Source organism: Mustela nivalis, assembly GCF_964662115.1.
Source record: "Mustela nivalis genome assembly, chromosome: 5".
NCBI classification, from domain to species: Eukaryota; Metazoa; Chordata; class Mammalia; order Carnivora; family Mustelidae; genus Mustela; species Mustela nivalis.
Window position 1 is genome coordinate 152,322,994 of NC_139024.1, and position 22,232 is coordinate 152,345,225.

Genomic DNA, 22,232 nt, shown 5'->3' on the forward strand with positions numbered 1-22,232 from the left:
CATCATCCTATAATACGTTTTTCTCCTGGAATTTGCCTAAAATAATTTCCCTGGGATATGCCCCTCTTTTTCCTTAATTTATTCATTAAATGCAAAATGTATTAGCAGCATAATATATGCTTTGATACTCGGGAGTAACTAAAGTGACATTTGTTTAGCAAAACTCTTTAGCATTTGGGGTTTAAATATAAATAATAATTATTAGATGGAATGTTCTATTGACCAAATGCTCTATACATTCACACACACACATAGACATATACACTTATTTTATGCTTCTTATATATGTTTATATTCTCTGTGTAGGTAGATATTAGTGTGTGTATATCTATATGCATATATGCACTTCTAAATTACAAGGGCAAAGTAAAGTTACACAGTGATTATGAGGACTTTTGAGATAAGGAGATCTCAGAATTCTGGCTCTTCTTAATTCTAAAAAAATGATTTAAAAAAAAGTAAGCTTAAAAAACTGGCAAAATTACACCTGCTACCCAAGGTAGGACAGATGAGCAAGTTATTTTTTTCATGGCTCGGAGTGGGGAATCAATAGATAAAATCAAGCTAGTATTCTAAGAAAGGAAAGGAATCAACAGATGATGCAAATTTATTATAACCACTAAAAATATGGGAAACAGATGATAAGCCTTCTAACTCAGAGAAAGGAAGTATTAGCAGGCACACACACATGTACACAAAATAAAAGATATTCTATTTAACAAGAGATAGGAAGCATAGAGAATGTGAGCAGATACACACGTAATAAAAGTTAGAATAAGATCAAATCTCAAAACTATGGGACAGGTTAATTATTAAAAGAAAAAAAAATGACTTAGTTTCTTTAAGGGTGGCAAATACCAGTCAGATGCTGGATACAAGTGATATACCTAAAAGAATTATTTTCGAAGGGTGAGGAGGTGGGAGCCAACACACATTGGCCATGGTCTGGAGACAGTGTTGATTGTCGTGACTGGATGCGGGGGTGATCCTGGCATCGCTCAGGTAGAATCCAGAAATGCCGGTAAGTACAACACTCAGCACAGTCACCAAAACCAAATGCTACAGCATCTCAAACGTCAGTAGCTCCAATGTTGAGAAGCCCTCACCTAAAACGAAGTGACTAAGAGAACGTAAGACAGAGAATGCACATCAGGTAAATTACTTAAAATTGCTGGGGTGACAACATGACTCCTAGTTGGGTTTTAAGATTAAGGCAAGAGGGTTAAAAGGCCATCCTTCGTGATACTATAGACAGTCAGCAGTGGAGACGAAGCTGTCAACAGTCTTTATGCGTTTAATAGGATCCAAAACATAAAGCGTAGAGTTAAGAATGTGAGGGGAAATTAACCAGTACACAAGCGTAGGAGATCAAATGCGTGTGTGTATTTTAAACACCTATGAAACCTCTCTGATAAATGACATTATTCTCAGCCATAATGAAAATGTAACAATTTTCAACACCCCCCCCCCACAAATACAACACATGGGAACAAGAATATATAAATAGTTCATTTTGTTTGGTTCTGTTTTCTCTTAATAGTCTCCAATTATTATTTCATTGCTAAATCAAAAATAACTCCCAAGTCCCTAGCTATTGTCCATTCTGGGTCATTCAGCCCGTCCTTTCCCACGGAGTGTCCCACCTCGTGCCATGACTACCTGTCACGGCCGTGAACTTGATCCCAACTCTGTCTTCCTTCCCTGCCTTCTCCTCTGAGATGCCATTTACTTGCTATACATTTCAGCCTAGAAGTCTCCAACCAACATACACTGAATAACTGTTTAGTAACCCATACCTGCTCCGCTTTTCTCATACACTGCCCTCCCCATCGCCCACACTTTACCTCCCAGAGTTGTGTTTATTTGCTTTTTTCCTCTTGTCTCCTCTGACTCCCCCTCCCTCCATTCCTGGTTTGCGATTATTCTGCCTCCCTAACTTACAAGAAATTTTCTTTTCTCCTCTTCCCAGGTTATCTTGACCTGGATACTTCCACTAGCTTCTCCATTTCCTCCTACCTGTATCCATTTCAGTCTCAATCTGTTTACCCATCAGGAAGATTAGTCATCCTGAAGGGCAACTTCTGAACAATCTCTAATCTGTCGAAACCGTAGTTTTAGCGATCAGAGACACTAGAGAGTACATCTAACCCAACTGCTCATTGCACAGGAAAAGAAAAATTCATTGAGCATATTTGATTACTGACATTGGGCCCAGGTTTCCTGCTTGCCTCACTGGTTCTAGTTCTCCTTGCCTTCCAGGGGCACCTGGATGGCTCAGTGGGTGAAGCCTCTGTCTTCCCCTCAGGTCATGATCTCAGGGTCCTGGGATCGAGCCCCACATCGGGCTCTCTATTCAGTGAGGAGCCTGCTTCCCGCTCTCTCTCTCTGCCTGCCTCTCTGCCTACTTGTGATCTCTGTCCATCAAATAAATAAATAAAATCTTAAAAAAAAACAAGAACAAAAACACTTTCCTTGCCTTCCACATTCTTACTTCGGCCCACTGAACTTCTTGTACAGTTGAAGATAGTAAGTCTTACTGAGGACATGCAGATGTGACCTTGAAGACACACTGAGAAACACATTACTTCAAGCAAAAATGCCAAGGTAATTGAGTTCCCAAAGAGAGAGGAGAGAGAAATGGAATGTTTTAAACACTTTGAATCCTTTAAGGAAACACTGACACTGTCAGATAGAATTGGAGTGTGATTCTTTTTTTTTTTTTTTAAAGATTTTTTATTTATTTATTTGACAGAGAGAAATCACAAGTAGATGGAGAGGCAGGCAGAGAGAGAGAGAGGGAAGCAGGCTCTCTGCTGAGCAGAGAGCCCAATGTGGGACTCGATCCCAGGACTCTGAGATCATGACCTGAGCTGAAGGCAGCAGCTTAACCCACTGAGCCACCCAGGCGCCCTGGAGTGTGATTCTTAATCACGTTAAAAAAAAAAAAAAAACTGCATTTGTTAAAATATTTCTTAATGAGTTATATAGATAAGGAATGAAGAGCCATTAATTTTATTTCTACTTCAAATTGGTCTTCGGTTTATCTGCCATTTTGGTCTCAAAGAATTCTTTTACTAATAGGAGTCTTGCTTGTGTCATAAAATCTTCATTTAACTTTTTCACTTGTCACTACTACATCATTCGTAGAATGAAAGTCAAAGAATTCTTGTAGATTAAAAAAAATTAAAAGGTTATCTGTCGGCCACTTGAGAGAAGCGATATTATTATTACCGTTGTATGTGATGTGGCATTTGAGGATCCCCTTTCTACAAGCCATCTGTAGTCCTTCCTTCTATGATGAACTTAGTTCATGAGAAATAGAGTGTTTCTTCCAGAAAGGGACATTAATTTCATAGAGAGAGTGACTATAAGCTGTATGTTTCTGTTAATAACTGCAGAATTGGGGAGAGACTTGACTTTCAGCCGTGCCTGAGAATGATTTCCATTTATATAAATGAAAATCACGGATGTGTATATATGAAATTGTGAGAATGTTTCCATGTTTGGTTTACAGAAAGCTTTCCCATTAAGGTCCCATCAATTACTTAGAAACACACATTTTATCATTTGGGAATATGTTTTGAAGGGAAGTATGTGAAATAACTCTATCCTCCAAACTCTTGTCTACATAAATGAAGTATTAAAAATGAAGCAATATCGATGACATTCGTTTGAAAGAGAACTTTAATCTCAGATGTCAAGACACAAAATTTTCTTTCCCATTAGTGTTTCAAGCAATTTCAACAAGTATGCTCTACATTAGTTTGCATGGATCTGTATCTTCTTTTAGTGAGAACTTTAAAAATTCTTGTTTACATGTGAGCAAATAAGTTAAAAAACCATCAATCAAATTGTTTGCTAAGCTTTGTAGATGAAGCAACTGTTAGTGACATCATTAATAATTTTCACTTTTTGAATAATGATGATTAAAAGAATGTAGCCATTTTTTAGCTTTGGGATCAGAGTCCTGTAACATGTGGAGTGATGGGTAGATTTTATTAGAGTATTAACCTTAAAAATTGTATAAGTCACTTTTACTCAGTTTTTGCTGGGGAGGGGAGCAGTAGACGTGTAAGTGTATCTGTTCTAAATTACTTAGATAATTGTCAAGGCGTCACTGTACATATCACAAAGATACATTTACATGCAAAATATGTTTTAATTTCTCATCCATGTCAATGTTTTTAGAAAATGTTTTTTTTTAATTATATGTGTTACTTCTGTCATCTGTGTTATTTCTAGCAATATGATGTAAATTAAAAATCCCATCAAAATGATGCCATTGGGGCTTCCAGTGACTGCAGGAAGGTCAAAGATATGAAAGTGGAAGAAAGTCTGCTTTTGATGCATTTAAAAAATTTTTATAACATACATAAAATAAGAGGTGAAAACTTAGGTCTGATAGCATTTAATCACTCTAGCCCATTTACACTGATAACCAATGCTTCCTTCAAAGGTTAATTAAATTATGAACGCACACCTGCAGAATATTTGTGTGTTTAAAAAATTCATTAAAAGTGGAATATACCTTCCTGTTTGGCCAATTCCTTAATGAATATATTTGCATTTAATAATAGCAGCCCACCTTTAGAGCTTTCCTGCTCATTTTCTCTGCCTTTATCCTAAGCAGACAGATTTCCAAGGTTAAGATCAAAGGCTCTGTGAAAATGTCGTGGGTTTGCCCTTGTCGGAAAAAAAATCTCCAAAGTCTTTTCTTGTAGTTTAGTTCAATGTCATTCCAAGCAAAGGAAACTTTATCATCCCAAACATAAAACCAAAAATGTTGTTTTATAGTATTATGAAAGACTTTATTGTATATATTCTCCCTCCTGACTGATACATTTTAGCACACAGTTCATAAAAGATGACATTAAAGCTGTCTGCTTTCATTCCAGCCCCAAATTTCAAGTTTCTATCTTTAAGCATTCTCTTTTCAGAAAGGGTTATGTGGGAGGAAACTCCAGGATTTTGGATGAAGACATATGCTTGTTTCTTGGAACAAATCGTGTGTTATTGTTTATTAAGAGAGTTATATAGACTTGTGCTTAAACCATTGAGTAAGAAAAAGGAGTCCCATTATTATTGCATCATTTCTGGCTTGCTGGGGCTATCCTGCACGATTGTGACTTTATAACCAAATTTGATGAGTATGATACATCATGGTTTGGGAAAGTTCCTGATTCTGCTCATAAAGCTCTGTAAGTCAACAAGGGCCAGACTTTAGTTAAGGTATCGTGAGAAGGTCTCATGAAATCACATCGAATAACTCATGTGGGTTAGTGGCTTCTCTGTACAGTACTTACTTAACTATATGTTGAATAATGTTAAGAATCCTCTGGTTGTTCTGATTATTTATCACTGCAAAAAAATACCCCAAATTTTGGTTTCTTAAAATAATAATATTAATCAATTTATTAATATGTCTCAGGATTGTTCCTCTGGGTCTTTCTTGCAGATTGCATCCAAGTGTTAGCTAGGGCCAAAGGTGTCTCCAAGGCTTCCTCAAGTCAGATGTCTGGGCATTTCATTGATGTAGTTGATATTAACTCAGCAGGGGTTTTCTAGTTGAATTCCTACTCATGGCCTCTCCATGTGATCTGGGCTTCCTTGCAGCATGGAGGCAGGATTCCAAGATCAACCAGTCCATACCTTGGAAACTACATATCATTTCCTTCACGGTCACTGGCATGCTTATATGGGAGTGAACAGAACAGATGCATCTCTCAATGGGAGGGGCATCAACATACCACTGCAAGCAAGGTGTGTAGAATGGAAGATTTGGTTATGTAAATCTTAGAAAACTTAGGCTGCATTCATCTTTGTCCTCTGGTGTGGCCATTATGTTCAGTCCTTACATTCTTCTGCAAATGAACTTTGATGTCTACCTAGCTTCAGTCTTTTTTTACTCAACCCGGAACACATTTCCCCATATTCTAGCTCAGGGCTTGTCAATCAGGGACAGGTTCCTCCTTTGGTCCAAAGGACTGCTTCTAAAACTACTTCTTGTAAGCCGGGACACAAGTCTCACAGAGGAAGGAATACTAGAAATAATTGTGGGGTTTTGTTTGTTTGTTTGTTTTGTTTTTCTAGAATCTGAATTAGGGGTCCGGAAACTTTTTGTGAGAGCCAGAGAGTAGATGTTTTAGGCTTGGCTAGCCAAGAGCCAAAATGAAGAATATAACATAGGTACTTACATAACCATTTTAAAATAGAAATAACATTCTTAGCTCATGACATGTTCAAAAGCAACTTGTTTGGTTGCGTTTGGCCTGCAAGCTATAGTTTGTTAACCTCTGGCCTAGATCATTAAGACAAAGGTCCAAGTTAAAAAGTTTAAGACCAGTGAATCATACTTCATTTGATTTTAGGAATGGGTCAGTGTTGGAACCTGACTCTGTGATCTGATCACTGCAACTATTCTGCTGAATGCCCTCAATTCTCACTGCAAAGAGTTACCACACCATAGTTAGATGGACCTTTCATAAAACCTGTCGATTTAAGTTATAAAACTAGTGTGGGAGTGAATCCTACATACCCAGAGCTGGAAAGCAAAGAAGAAGGAGAAGGATCAAAAAGCAGTGTTCAAAAAATTCAGCTCCTTTTTCCCCCCCTGCCTTCTTGTTGTTGCTGTTTTGAATGGGCCTTAGGGTAATTTATTTCAGCAAACATTATCACTTATTGTTCAATGCATACCTACTCCCATCATTTTTTTATTTATTACCTATCTCTATCATCTCTCTCTTCTTATTCCCTTCTGCCCTCCTTTTACTTTCCTTTTCCCACACTCGATCATTCTAATTTGTTCGTAGGAATTACTTTGTGTGTGTTCCTGTAAGATGTGTATTGTTGTCGCATGGGAGTACATTTGTAATTTATCTCAGAGATATGGTCTTAGAGATTTCATCTAATCGACGTCACGCTCATTGTTTTCATTGCTGTCTTTCTAAGATGAGTTCAGGTTGCTATGTGTACATGTACTCTGTCAATTCTAACTCCTTGTGATGCTTCATTGAATGTATTAACATTTTATTAGTCCACTCTTCCAAATAGCATCTATTCCCCTCTCACTATAAACAACTGCATGATAATTATTTGCATACATGCCTTTATGCGAAATATTGATAGAAAATTCTCTTGATAATCCAAATGAAATGAGGAATTTGTTGCTGTTGTGACTAAATCAGTGCTCCTCTCGAACTATTATAATTTCTGCATAAACACAATTATGAAAAACACTAAATATATTGAAAAGAAACAACAGAAAATGTATTTACTAGGCGTATAAAGCCAATGATTATTCTATTGGGCCTAAATGTATTTACTTCCTTAGATTTGATTGAAGTGACAGTTACTGTCTTAAAAATGAATTATTATGACCTTCAGATTCTAATAAATTTTTTCTAGTTGCTCTAGCAATTACAGTATTTATTCATAACTTTTCGCAGGCTGGTTAGCCTCAGAGTTTCAATCCATGTAAAATATAGAAACCTTACAATTACATAGGTCCATTTATCCCTCTCCCCATTCTTTTTGCTGTTGCCATCCTATGTGTTACGTACCCATACATGATACAACTCACAAAACAGTGTTGGATTTTTTTGCATTAAACATATTAGGCAGAAATTAAGAGAGAAGATAGGAGTATCTATTTATCCAGAAAGCTGCCATTTCTGGTGTTTTCCATCGCTTCCTAGAAATCCAGATTAGCCTTTCATGTCATTTCTTGTAAAACTGAAAATTTTTTTAACATTCCATATAGTACAGGTTTGCTTATGAAAACTGTCATTTTTTTTTATCTAAAATGTCCTATTTTGCCTTTATTTTGAGTAATAGCTTTGTCCAATATGAAGTTTTAGTCATATTTTTAACACTTTAAATATGCATTCCAGTGTCTTCTAGTATCTATAATTTTAGATGAGAAGTCACGTGTTAACTAATCATTGTTCTCCAGTGTTAAATGTATTGTTTCTTTTTGTTGCTTTCAGGGATTTCTCTATGATACACTGAGACATGGTAATCTTTGGATTTGCACTATATGGGTGTCATTGAAATTCTTATATCTGTATATTTTCACCAACTTGAAAATTTTTTGGTTATTATTCAAATATTTTTGCCCAATATTCTCCTCTCTCTCAGAGACACCAATTAAATGTAAATTGGGCTTTAAAATTTGCCCCATAGCTCCCTTGGATTGTGTTTATTTTTCTTTTTTTCCCTCCTTGTTCTTCATATTAGATAACTTTTATATTCTACCTTCAAGTTTACTGACTCTGTCAAAAAAGATATTATACTTTTCTGGAATGTTTCATTTGCTTTTGTTAATTCTGTTTCTCTGCTGAGATTCTTTCTTTTCATTCATTTTGGTGCTATTTCGCTTCATATGACTCATTTTTGATATAATAATTGTTCTAAAATTCTTGTTTGCTCAAATACCTAAATCACCTCAAGAGTAAACTCCAATAATTGACTTTTCTTTGGAAAATAAGTGACATTTTCCTATTTCTTCATTTGCTCCTATCAATTTTATATTGCATTCATTGTGCACAATATAAATCATTGTGCATAATATAAATCCGCTATATTGTGTTTGGATTTCAGTATAGTGGATTGGAGAGTATTACATTTTGCTTGCTTGTGTGTTTTATCTGGCAATTAATAAGAATCAAACTTCAACCTGCATTTTTTGGTTGATAGTAAAGAACCTTACTTCTGTTCTTTAATTCTTACCTGTGCTGCTTGGAGTCTGCTTAGAGGTCAGCCAGAAATTTGTACAGGCTTTGTACACAGAACTTGGGTCTCCTCTTCCCTGGGTCTTTCTTTTCTGACATTATCTGCTCACTTTCAAGAGGCAAAGTTGCCCAGAATAGTTGTAAGAGTCCAACAGGGATTTTGCCGCCCAAAGGAACTTTATTACAGTCTTTCCTCAAGTTGAAAGCCATGTAATACCGGAAAATCACCCTGGTCCTTCCCTGCTTTTGAATATTGCCTGTCCTCTAGAAGTGTCCTGCATTTGGTGTTCTTTAGTATGTTCAAATGTGGTTTTGCTTCCTTCCCTTTCTCCTCTCCCCTTTCCTCCCCACCCCTCTTGCCCTCCCTTCTTCCTTCTCCCTTTCTGGCTTTTCTTCCTTCTTCTCTCTTCTGCTCACTTGCTTATTTTGTCCATCTGTCTCCCTCCCCGCTCTCTGTCTCTCCTTTCTTTCCTCCCCCTCACCTCTCCTTCCCTCTTTCCCTCTCTCTTCTTTCTTTCTATTTTCTTGCTCCAGAGTGTATAGTTTCCAGCAGTAGGAGAAAGTACAGTAGGAGATTCAGGTACATGCAAATTTGAGGATATTAAATCTTCCTCTGAAATCCATCAAAACACGTCTTTTGATATTCCACACTGAAAAATATAAACATTCCCATAGTTACAAGATAAATCATGATCTATTTTATATAAAGCTGTGTTGCTGCACATGGGTAAAAGAATTTCAGTTGAATTTTTAAAAATGTCTATTTTCCTTTTTATAAGAAAGGATATCAGAGGATAGCCAAATGTCCTTTTATCTGAAGTGTTTTAGTAGTCTTCTTTGTTTTAAGTATCTTCATTTTTAATATTTCATCATAAAAATGTTTCTGAGAGGGGAATTTAAAACTATGCCTACAAAATCTGCTCCAGTCAGGTCTGCTCTAACTTTCATGTTGTCATCAAGCTTTAATAAACTTGGATGTCTTTTTGCCCCTGGAACTGGAAAAAGTATATTGAGAACCTGATTTAAGGGTAGAAGAATAATGAGCTGGTGACCTTTGTAAATAGTGGAATTCAAGACTGAAGTGAGAAAGAATTTAGCCTGGGCCAAAACTGATGAATGAGAGAGATTTTATCATCCTGAATGATATCTGAACATGATTGTTTTTCCAATTTATCAGGAGAATGGTAATTAAATTAAGGATAAGATATCAGCACTTATTAGGTTTTCTCTGCTCTTGGTCAATTGAAATGGCCATGGTCTCTAAGAACAAAATTGTTATTTATAATTAGGTGATTAAAGCAAAAGAAATGGCCCTCAAAAAAAAAGGAATGAGTTAGAGAAGTATATGATTGTATCTCAACATATTAAGAGCTTTTTTGTGGCAATCAAAGGAGCATAATAGCTCATATATTATAGATATGTTTGCATACGTGTATTACTGTGTATATTTCATGTGTTGTGCATAAATATAAATATACATTTAATTGCTATATAGCAATTTGGGGCTTATCTAAAGTAGATTGTATGTGTGGCATTAAGTATAGCAGAATGTCCTAAGTTTTTGTGTGATCAGTTATTCATTGGTAGACGAGCAAATGAATGATTTTATTCTGTTAAGATGTTCTTTTATGACTGGATGACCTATCCAAGTATGTAAAAATGACTAAAAAAGTTCTTAATAGGTAATCGGGACTCTGACCTGAAGATTTCAATGGTCAGTGGCTAAATACACATTACCTTTATAGTTTAATGAGAAAAATAAACTGAAAATACTATTGTCTTCATCTCAGTGTCATAGCACAACTTAATTTTGACCTATATTCACTGTTAGGTGTTAGAGTGTCCAAGCTTTACAACTGGGCTTGTTCCCAGAAATGCCCAGACATGAACCCTCCCTCAGAGTCTTTGCTTTTGGTGCAAAAGCAAAGAGTCTCTTCCATTTTATGATCCACCAAATCCCATGCTTAAGCATCCTCTGGTTCTAGCCATTTGCACGATCTTTTGTGTTTCAGCTCCCCAGATTGTTTCTCTTGTTCTTTTGTTGGATACCTGAGTTGGACACCTGAGTGGTGATTTATTTTTCAAGCCCTTTTGTGTTGTGGCTCTCCTGCTGCTGATTTGTGTATTTGATCTCAGACCTACCTCTGCCCTTAAATTTTTGTATCTACACATACATCACTCAGCTTCTCTTATTGATTGAAAGTTGGCTTTTTGCTTCATCATTTTTTATGAAATTAATGTTTCTTCTGGCATACAACTTAAGCGGGTCTTCTCCCTTCCAGCTTGTTCTCAGTTCTTGAGTGACCTTGAGAACTTTGCTTTGTCTTCAGACAAGCCATTCTTCATGTGCATCCCACTGCTGTCTTCCTGAAATCCCACTTCCTGCCTCATATATTCTGTCTTTGTCTTTCTCTCTTCACTATGATTTCATTACCAGGTTCCTCTATGTTGGTATTCATCTTCATAGTATGTCATTAACCTGAGGGACCAGAGAACTAAAAGAGATAAAAATACAACAGTAATAATAAATCTCTCCCAAACCATATAGCTCATTAAGGCTGCCATTTTTTTTCGTGATTTTCTAACCATATATTATTGAGGTCCCCTAGCTAATTTTCCTACCCTGCCATTTAATTTTGAAATAGAATTTAGAGAACAGTGGGTTCCTAAACTGTAAGCATTACCTTGCTTTTCATATTCCTCATTAATAAGTATTACCCACTGGGGCTAATCTGGGGCCAATGTTACAGTTCACTTTGGGGTGGTGACTTCTGAGTGCAGGATGTACACTGTGGACTGCAGTCACTGAACAGATGCATGGAAATGAAAAAAAGCAATGCCCAGGAGACACGGAAGGCCTTTATTACTCTGGTAGGAAAAGCTTGCTATACCTATCATCTGGAGTCTAAGCTGGAGATTTATCAAAATTTACTCTTTCTTTGCCCATTTGAAAAAAAAATTTTTTTTGCTACTAAATTATGAGTTCCTTTATTATTGTAGATATTAACCCCTTATTGTATATGCGGCTTGCAAATATCTTCTCTCATTTCATTGGTAGCCTCTTTATTTTGTTGATGATTTCCTTTGGTTTCCTTTGTTGTTGTGCTTTTTTAGTTTGATGTATTCCCACTTATTTATTTATTTTTGTTGTTTCCTTTGTTTTTGGTGTCAAATCCACAAAAATCTGCCATGACCAATGTCAGGGAGATCACTGTCTCTAAGACCAATGTCAAGAAAATTACCTCTTGTGTTTTCTTCTAGAGATGTTATGGTTTCAGGTGTTATCTTGATGGGGATTCAGTTTCATTCTTTATCATGTGTTTGTCCAGTTTTCCCAACACCATTTATTGTAGAGATTGTCCTTTCCCCATTGGATAGTCCTGGCTCCTTTGTCATAAATTGCCTGTTTTTGTGTGTGTGTGCTTATTTCTAGGTTCTTTATATTAGTCCATTGATCTCTGTGTCTTTCTTTAATGCCAAAATCGTACTGTTTTGATTACTGTATTTTTGAAATACAGTTTGAAATCAGGAGCTATTATGTCTGCAGCTTGGTTTTTCTTTCTCAAGATTAGTTTGGCCAGGGGACGTCTGCATGGCTCAGTAGGTTAAGCATCTGCATTTAGCTCAGGTCATGGTCCCAAGGTCTTGGGATCGAGTCCTTCATCAGGTGCCTTGCTCAGCAGGGAGTCTGCTTCTCCCTCTGTCTGCTCCTTCCCTGCTTGTACACGCTCTCTCTCTCTGGCAAATAAATAAATAGAACTTTAAAAAAATATTACTTTCTTCAGGTATTTGGTGTCTTTGTGGTTCTATATGAATTTCAGGATTTTTTTTTTATGTGTGTAAAATGCCATTGCAATTTCAGTAGGGATTGCACTAAATCTGTAGCTCAGTATGAATGGTATGGATATTTTAACACTCTTCCTCTACTTCATGAGCATGGAATATCTTTCCTCTTATTTGTGTTTTCTTTCAGTTTCTTACACAATATCTTTTAGTTTTCAGTATAGAGATTTTTCACTTTCTTTGGTAAACTTATTCGTATTTTATTCACTTCAAAGCTTTTGAAAATAGGATAGTTTTATTTCTCTTTCTGATAACTTATTGTTGGCATATAGATACACAACTGATTTTTGTATATCTGTTTTCTATACTGCAGTTTTCCTGAATAGACATTTTTTTTCCAAAGAACATATACTAATGGCTAACCATTATATAAAAAGATGCTCAACATCATTAATCATGAGGGAAATGCAAATCCAAACCACAATGAGGTATCACTTCAAATACTCTTGAATAACTACTATGAAAGACAAGAAATAATAACCCTTGAGGAGGATGTGGGTGAAAAGGAACTCTTGCCTACTATTGGCGGAAATGTAAATTGGGGCAACTATTATGGAAAACCACTGTGGAGATTTCTCTAGAAATTTAAAATGGAACTATTATATGATTTAGTAATCCCACTTCTGTGTATAAATCTAAAGGAAACGGAACCATTACCTCAAAGAGATAGCTGTGCTTCCATGTTTGTTGGAGGATTATTCACAACTCCTAAGTATGGAAACCACCTAAGTGTCTGTGATTGGATGAATAAGTAAAGAAAATGTGTGCACACGCATGCACATACTCACACACACACACACACACGCCCTGTAGAATGTTACACAACCATAAAAAAAAAGGAAATTCTGTCCATCTGTGGCAACATGAATGAAACTGGGGGGAGGGGCGGCAATATGCTAAATGAAATAAACCGGGTAGAGAAAGACAGATACCGCATGGCATCAGTGATATGTGGAATCTAAAAATCAGAGACATCAAACTCCTACAAACAGGGTGGAAAGTGATTACCAAGGGCTGGGGGTGGGGGGGAATAGGAAGCGATTGGTAAAAGGTTACAGACTTTCCATTCTAGGGTGGATAAGGTCTGCTGATGATCTAACGTATAACATGGTGACTCTAACTGCCCAGATTGTGTTGTGTACTTGAAATCCGAGAGAATCGGACTTCCATGTCAACAACAAAAGCACAAACGTATGAGGTGTTGACTGTGTTCATCAACTCGATGAAAAGGAGAAGAATCAAGTCACAGACTTTTTATACACTTGAAAGCATTTTACAATTTTATTTTTTATTTTCTTTTGACATCTTACAATTTTAGTGGTTGATCATCCTTAATTAAAAAAGAAAAACCTCTTGCTCTTTTGACCATTCACTGCTTGTGGCATTTGATCTATTTGAGTTGGTGTCTGTGTAGGAGGAAACTTGTTCTTGGCAGCATCTTCTGGGACATAGAATCAAGATCTTACTGGGTAGTTCAAGTGCTATTTAAGCCAAAGGGTGAACATAGAAGTAGTAAAGGGTATATGGAAAGTCCCTCAGCATCCTGCTTCTGTTTGAACAGGACCCTGTTTTTTGTCCTTCTCTTATTTTTGTAGGTGCCATCTCTTTTGGGACCAATCCACAGGACAGCCTTCCTAAAAACGGTCATTGGTGTCACTGGGCGTCTGCTGCCCAAATGTGCCAAAGTTCCCTATCATTTGAAACCGCTGGTGCGGAATAAAAACCACCCCGTCTCTCACTGGTGTTCTTGAGGAGGATAAAAAGAGCAGAGGTCATGCTAAGGAAGGGATTTCACCCTCCTGCCTGGACCCCTCCTGTCAAGACCAGATAGCCAGTGTGTGAATTTTTTCAGGCTGAGCAGCAGTGGAATTTGTATGCATGTGTATGTGTGACGCACACACCATACAATAAAGCTATGCGCTTGCAACTGAACGTTAGGATCCCACTTTCCATTACACAAAAGATCGAAAATGTAGACTTTTTTATTACTGTAATTCTTTTCTTCTTTTTTCAGTGTAAAGTCTGAATGAGAGAAGTGAAAATACCATATCATAAAACCAGGAAGTCAGAAGAGAATTTTAGCTTCTCCCCTTCATTTAAAAAAAAAAAAAAAAAAAATATATATATATATATATATATAAATATATATATATATATAAAACACATGTAAACGTATACACAGGCATATACATATAAAGTGTCACTAAAGGAACTTTTTTTTTTATGGATTTATTTATTTATTTGACAGACAGAGATCACAGGTAGGCAGAGAGGCAGGCAGAGAGAGAGAAAGGGAAGCAGGCTCCCCACTGAGCAGAGAGCCCGATGTGGGGCTCGATCCCAGGACCCTGAGATCATGACCTGAGCCGAAGGCAGAGGCCTAACCCACTGAGCCACCCAGGCACCCCAGCTAAGGGAACTTTTAACAAGGATGCTATTAACATTTGTCTGGATGTACTGTGACCATGTTCATGATGACCAGGCCCTGAAAGAATGGAAGCTCTTAATTTGACCAAAATATTTTCTTAAGATGCAGTGGGGGGCCGCCTGGCTTATTCAGTCAGTAGAACATGCCCACTCTTGATTTCAAGGTTGTAACTTTGAACCCCACATTGGGCATAGGGTTTACTTTAAAAAGTCCAAAGTTTTTTGGACAACTCAGATTCTAAAGACTTTGTGGTGGTACTGATAAGAACAGAGAAACTCACTCTTATGTTGCTATGACCGCATCTGTCATATAATTCTGAAGCCCTTGGAGTGTCTAGTAAGCAGAAGTGCCAACTAAAATGGCTTTTGTAACGTTTGCATTTGTTGTGTGGTATATATTTAATCTTAAGAATATTGTTCATGATTCGTCAGTAAAATGGCATTTTAAGCTGATTTTCAAATTAATAGATTTTCTTTTTTAATGCGTGTGTGTTACACTGAAGTTATAGGGACTTTGCATAAGGTTTTTTTTAAAAAATGTAGTACTTGGACCATTTTGGATTTGGCAAATATGGTTGGGATGACCTAATCTCTCTTATTTCTTTTGCTTGGTTACGAAGTATGAACCACGTCAGATGGAGACCACTCTTCTTCTTGCATAACTTCTGGGAGGTCAGGCCACAGTCTCCTTTCATGATTCATCCACTCCAGGACTCAACAACCCAGACTGTTGGAATTTTTTATTACCTACACCTTGACACTTGAAGGCACCCATTTTTTTTCCGGTTTTACACAGAGTTGGAAGACCTCCTTAGCCTACTAATAATTTCTATGTACTTGAATGTGGTTATTAAATGACCTTGGACCTAATTTTATTTTTTGAGAGAGAGAGAAAGAGCATGAGTTGGGGGAGGGGGAGAGGGAGAGAGAGAATCTTAAGCAAGCTCCTTGCTCAGCAAGGAGCCCGACGTGGGGCTCAGTCTCACAATCCTGAGATCATGACCTGAGCCAAAATCAAGAGTCGGTAGCTTAACGGACTGGGTCACCCAGATGCTCTCGACCTAGTTTTCTGTAAGTTAAGCAATCCTGAGCATTTAACCTTCTTCAGAAGTCTTACTTTTCACTTTGTCTTTGTATATTTTAGGGTATGAATTACGACTCATAATTGAGATTATTATAAAGCTTCCTAGTTTATTATGCATTTCATATCCATGCTCTCTTTTCTTTGGTCCTTCCATAAACATTGTGCTAAACCGGGAGATGAGATGTTTGTACACTGAGATAAGGAAGGAAGAAATCTGGAAGGAGAATGAAGGTACACGGACAGACTAGAGAAGGACGCCTGAGCATAGCATAAGGTAATGGTAGTGGAGATCATTTGCTTCGCTATATGAGATTGATGCCTAAAACAGCTTCCCTTTCCTGATTCACAAACTTCCATATAAAAACCCAACACCCCTAATTTTTGCAGACTCTTGTTGGCTGGTTAGAGGGACGCCGAGTCCCACTGTGGTCAACTTGGTGCAGAAATGTGCTTGCACACACCGTGTACCCACCCCACCCTCTGTGAATGAAACGAGCTGGTTGTCCACATCATGCTGCCATGCTCTCCGGTCTTCTACCTCTTTCCCTCCAGTTCTCTGTACTTTTCTTGCCTGTCTCCCACTGGGTGGGGAGTAGGAGGAGGGGAGCTCAAACACGTCCATGTATTAAGAGTGTGGGGATAGGGGCACCTGGGTGGCTCAGCGGGTTAAGCCTCTGCCTTCAGCTCAGGTCATGATCTCAGGGTCCTGGGATCGAGCCCCACATCAGGCTCTCTGCTCAGTGGGGAGCCTGTTTTCCCCCTGTCTCCGCCTGCCTTTCTGCCTACTTGTGATCTCTCTCTGTCAGATAAATAAATAAAGTCTTAAAAAAAATAATAATAAAAGAGGAGCACCTGGGTGGCTCAGTGGGTTAAAGCCTCTGCCTTTGGCTTGGGACATGATCTCGGGGTCTGGGGTTCGAGCCCTGCATCAGGCTCTCTGCTCAGTGGGGAGCCTGCTTCCTTCTCTCTCTGCTGGCCTCTCTGCCTACTTGTGATCTCCGTCTGTCAAACAGATAAATAAAATCTTAAATAAATAAATAAAGAAAGAAAAGAGTGTGGGGATAAAATGGGCTCCTGAAAAGTTGAGGTTACCTCTACTCAGGAAGACCTTTGAGAAGAAGTAAATTTCTTCTTTTATATTTCCTGAGCACAGTCAAACAAGATTTAAAAGCTAGTTGTGTTGCATTAAGGAAAAAACAACAGCAACAACTCAGAAATACTTGTCAAGTTCCTGACTGAGGGATGAGTAGATCCACTCAGACCCTGAATGTTTAAACTTCCAGAACATCCTTACATGGTCATGAGAGAGTCGGGGTTGAAATCCAAGCTCAGGTCCGTCTTCTCTTCTCAGGGAGTTGGCTAGCAGATAGCCTCCTGCTCTGAGTGTCTTGCTTGTCTCTGGTTGTCTCCAGCTTGTAGAGCAAGAAAGCTTAGAAGGCCGTTTGGGTTTTGTGGGTGAGATACCCAATGGCAAAAAGTTCCCTCATTCGCCGATCCCGCGAAGAAAACAGCCCTTTTTTGAAATTGGACACTTTTCAACGAAGATTTATGAACCTTTAGGGTTATGAAACCATCTGGTGTTTTGGAGCTAGCTAGTGGACCGGTTGCTTTGACAGCTTAAAATTTGGACTGGCCCCCCGGGCCTTCTTCTAGAGTAGTTCGATGCGATCTCTGCGTTGATCCCAGGGAGTGTCATCTTCCACATCTGTTGAACACCTTGCGGAGATCAGTAGGATTTGGAAGAATGTACCTGTTCCTTTTGAAGGGCATTTTTACTGTTCACTGCAGGCTGCCTGAAGGGGCCCGGTGGGTGAACTCAGAGTTTCCACTCTGCTTCCCTTCCTTGCAGGAGCACTGTGTCATTTTGGTTTTGTTTTGACAGTTGGTGACCTTTAACCCCTCCGAGTAAAATGTTTAGGCTGAGGAGAACTGAAAAGAGCTTTCAGATGGGATATTTCCAACCTCTTTCAAGCTAGAGCCCTCTCCCCCCCCCGACCCTCAGCCCAGCAAACCCTTATATAGAAATGGTTTTCAGCCCCTAGACGGTGTTCTGGTGGTACACATCAGATCAAAGGCTCGCTTAATATGTTTGAAAAATGCACATCCGCATTGCAGAGCAGAGACATGCTATGGAAATCAATAATATCATATTCAGGCAGCCCTAACTTCAAAGCGACTCCTAATGCGTGTTCTCCATTTCAAAAGAAAATGGAGAAGATGAGAACAGGGTGAGTAAGCTTTCTCGGCTTCATTCTATTTGTAATCGAGCTGAGATCTCGAATGTCTCTTTACTGCTTTTTGACGGGTCCCCAAGGACTCTGGGCGTAGGGCAATCTGCTTGCTAATTGCCTGCACCTGTGATAATCTCGCACACTTAGGTTACAAGAGTGGCAGACTCTCTTCCACCCCCATGCTTTTGGAATGCAAATTATTTACACTTTATTGGAGGAATAGCATTTTAGGATAGAATATCAAATGAGACACACGGAGAAAAGGTGGATTAACCCTTGAGATTCTTTTATGCCCAGCAAATTGGTTTGCCCTGTTCATTATTCCATGGTTGGTTACCATATTCGTTGACCCTTTGTATGGCTGTCTGTCCTTCTCCTAAGTATAGTATAGTTACATTTTTAATTATGCGATTGTCTTTCATAATCTTTATTTACTCTTCAGGGGATAGGACTGGTATTTTTACACATTAAACTGGCTTCGGGATAGCATTAGAACATGTGGTCCTGGGTGTGTGGATATAGTTCAGCATGGAAACTATGTAACGCATACTTTCATCACTTATTTGACACCTGCATCAGGCGTATGTGATCTGATTTGCTAGAAAGTGCGTATTAACTATAGTGGGATGGAAGCATTGTATAAAATCAATTCTCCCACCAACTCTTCTTCCCTCTGGGTTCTTTCCTAAAACGGTGGTGGTGAACAGTCACTGAACCATGTCGAGGACATACCGTGTCTCACAGCCGGATTGAATCTCAAAACTGATCTGTTTCGTAACTTTGCTTGAACCTGCTGGACATCGTATCAAGGGTCAGGCAAACCAGTGGCGTTCCTTCCCTAGCAAGAGCTCTTATTTTGCTTCTCAGCCTGTGATGATTCTCCCCTTTAGCAACCTTTTCCAGCACAGTGTTAACATGTCGAAGTTCATGTGACGTTTGTGATGAAAACTGTCTGAACTGTGGGCTTTAAGTGATGCTCCACAGTCATTGTTTAGAAAATGGGAGATTCCAAATTGGCCAGATGTTGGTGCACTCAGAGATGTGTCTCCATCGATTCTGGACCTGACTCACTTTTGACCGAATCTGGGTTCCTAGTACTGCATTTCATTTCAACTTAAACACCAAGAAAGGGCATCAGAGCCTTTGATCAGTTTCCTTTACATGTATTTTTAGATAATTCTTCAGATGCAGCTTAACAGAGGAAAGTAGGACTTCCAACTCCTTACAGAAGGAAATTGCATACTCGGAGATTGTTCTTTCTTGCCCTGCTCAGTAAGGGGTAAAAGGCGGACTCGGGCTGCTTTCTTTCCGTTCTGCAATTGGCAGGAAATAAAAGGGCTCCCGAGGCATTGTCCGGCGAACACAGGAGTAAAGCTCGGGATTTCAGAGTCAGTTTCCCCTCGCTCCTCTTTTTTTAATCCCCCATCCTGAATGTCCCCGGTTCTCAGACTTTCCCTCCAGAGAGCAGGTATTTTCCCTTGACTCTCATGTCAAGTGCTATGAAAATATTTTTGACTTTGGACAGATGTTATCCACTTGGATTTCTCTAACTAGCAGCTCCGGATCAACTCCGTCCTGGGGATTACTGACCTCGAGTCTGCCGATTGGCTTTGATCAATGTTGGCCGTCACTTTGCAGAAAGACGCTGTTTAAAACATCCCATGATGGGACTCTCGGTTGTCGTCGGGGCTCTCAAGATCCATCTGCTGTCCTCACTTGAAGATTTAGAAAAATCTCTGAAAAGTATCTATATACAGTTTTATATAAATCTACATATACCATTATATGTAAACAGACACACATGCATTTGTGTAGATAATAACCTTTGCAGGACCTTAATGTTCATGTCCCCTTCCTAACTTCCCCGCTTCCTTTCCTCTTTCTCTTCCTTCTCTTCCCTACCCCTTCTCCTTCCCTTTTTCATTCCTTCATCCTTCATTCATTCCAGCCGGGCTAACATATAACGTAGTATTCGTTTCGGGGGTTCAATGTAGTGATTGAGCTCTTCCATACAACAGCCAGGGCTCAGCACAGCAAGTGTCCTCCTCGAACATCATCTGTTTCCCCCTCCCCACCCCACCTCCTTTGCTGACCATCAGTGTGTTCTCTAGAGTGAAGAGTCTGTTTCCTGGTTTGCCTCTCTCTTTTTTCTTGTTCCCCTTGGCCTGCTTGTTTGGTTTCTTAAGTGCCACATACGAGGGAAATCATACGGTCTTTGTCTTTCCCTCGGATGGTCCTCTTCAGCTCCGTCCATGCCCCGTCGTTGCAAGTGGCAAAAGTGCATTCTTCTTTACAGCTGATAAATACTTCTTATTTTTATCAAGAGAGAAAAACAAATTCGGTTCCATCTTTCACTTTGGAGTATTGGCTCTACTCTCAACCTTACGAATCAGGTTCCAATGATCACGAAGTTTGTCACTACTTGCCATTTTATTAAATGCTTCATCATGAGGTCTTCATGTGTTTTTCTGACCACTAAATTTCACCAGAGCGAACCCACAATTTACTTCAAAACCATCACAAGAGTTTACTGGCCTTGACCTCTCGATCATTTGTTTGAGATTTTTCTCCTAACCACACATTTCTGGGTAAGTGAGCGCACATATCCGTGCCTTTCTGCAATATTATGGTAAAAGTCTTGGTCAAGTTGTTTTCACAGGGGGTGGGGAGGCTGTATTTTTAGGATTCGTGTGACCCCTGGGTCCTGGGTAAAATGCAGATTGCAGAAAAGAAGACATGACCAATCCTGGAACTTTGGCCTTTGGCCCAGAAATATATCTTGATGGATCTCTGGCCGAATTTCCACAGCAATTCTTAGCACAATAAAACTGACAACCGTGAGCTTTTCTCAAATGTTTACACTGTAGTTTCTTAACAACATGTGAACACAATTGAAGCCTTTAGAAAAAAATCTTTGGATTCTCAAAATTCATCAACATTCGTCTGACCTTGAAGAATTCTATAGGCAAGGAATCCAGAATTCCTAGCCTAGAATCACTGAATTAAGCGAGGGTCACATATGTGAAAATCCTCTGGAACTTGTAACAGTCGTGCGGGTGTCAATCATTTTTATAATTTGATCATTTTCTTGTGTTTCCCTGAAATAAGGTTCAAGTTAGGTCAGCATTATTGGGTTGTAGTAGATGTGATAGTTAAATATAAACTGAATGGGTTTCAGAATAACTGATTCTTTTCTTGCCCCTGTATACCAGGTATCTGTCTGTTGGTTCTGTCTGTGCATTATTTCTTTTACCCCTACTTCTGGGAAAAGCTAGCTTCCTTCCGTCCTTCCTTCCTTCCACTCACTCTTTCCTTCTTTCTTTCCTTCCTTCCTTCAAGAATCTATTTCTCACCTGACTTCATGCTTTTTGAGTGGGGCTGACCCTACTATCCTACTCCAGAGATGGCCAGCTGTGTTCATCTAACCAACCATAATTCACTATGTTTAGTCCTTGGGTGGGCATGTGAGTAGTGCTAGCTTGGCTGCAATCATCAAGGGAAAGTCATCTTAGAGCTTCTAGTAGCTCTTTTCTTCCCTGTGGGGATGGCCTGCCTAAGAATGAAGTCAGCATGGAGAAAAACCAAGGTGTGGAGCACAGGGACACGTTCCTGGTAACAGAGGTCAAGCTCCCGCCTCCACCCATGCCCAAGGTCTGTTCCGTTGAACTTCTAGCTCTGTGATCCAAGGAACATGCCACTTTTGTGTTCCTTTGGTTAGTTTCAGAGAAGTTTCTCTTCCTGGAAACCGAGAGTCTGGTGTATTCCCAATCTCATTCACTGAATGCTTCATTCATTGTTTTACTTTGGGTCTGCCACCTAACTTCTCAGATTTAGGGTTTTCATCTGTAAAACTAAACGACCTTATTTAGAATTCAAACAGAAAGCAGGTGGCACAAGGAGATCCGAGTACTTCAAGGA

The 22,232-nt window shown here is 38.9% G+C and overlaps 1 protein-coding gene across 3 annotated transcripts in view; it reads left to right on the forward strand.

Annotated features, from left to right (window-relative positions):
- The window catches only part of LOC309865110 (uncharacterized protein), a 285,659-nt gene that overhangs the window by 237,529 nt on the left and 25,898 nt on the right, over nt 1–22,232 (forward strand). For all 3 annotated transcript variants that reach the window (XM_082731325.1, XM_082731324.1, XM_082731326.1), the window contains exon 6: nt 5,614–5,760. In XM_082731325.1, coding sequence (XP_082587451.1) covers nt 5,614–5,760 — 147 coding nt within the window. The remainder of the gene's footprint in view (nt 1–5,613; nt 5,761–22,232) is intronic.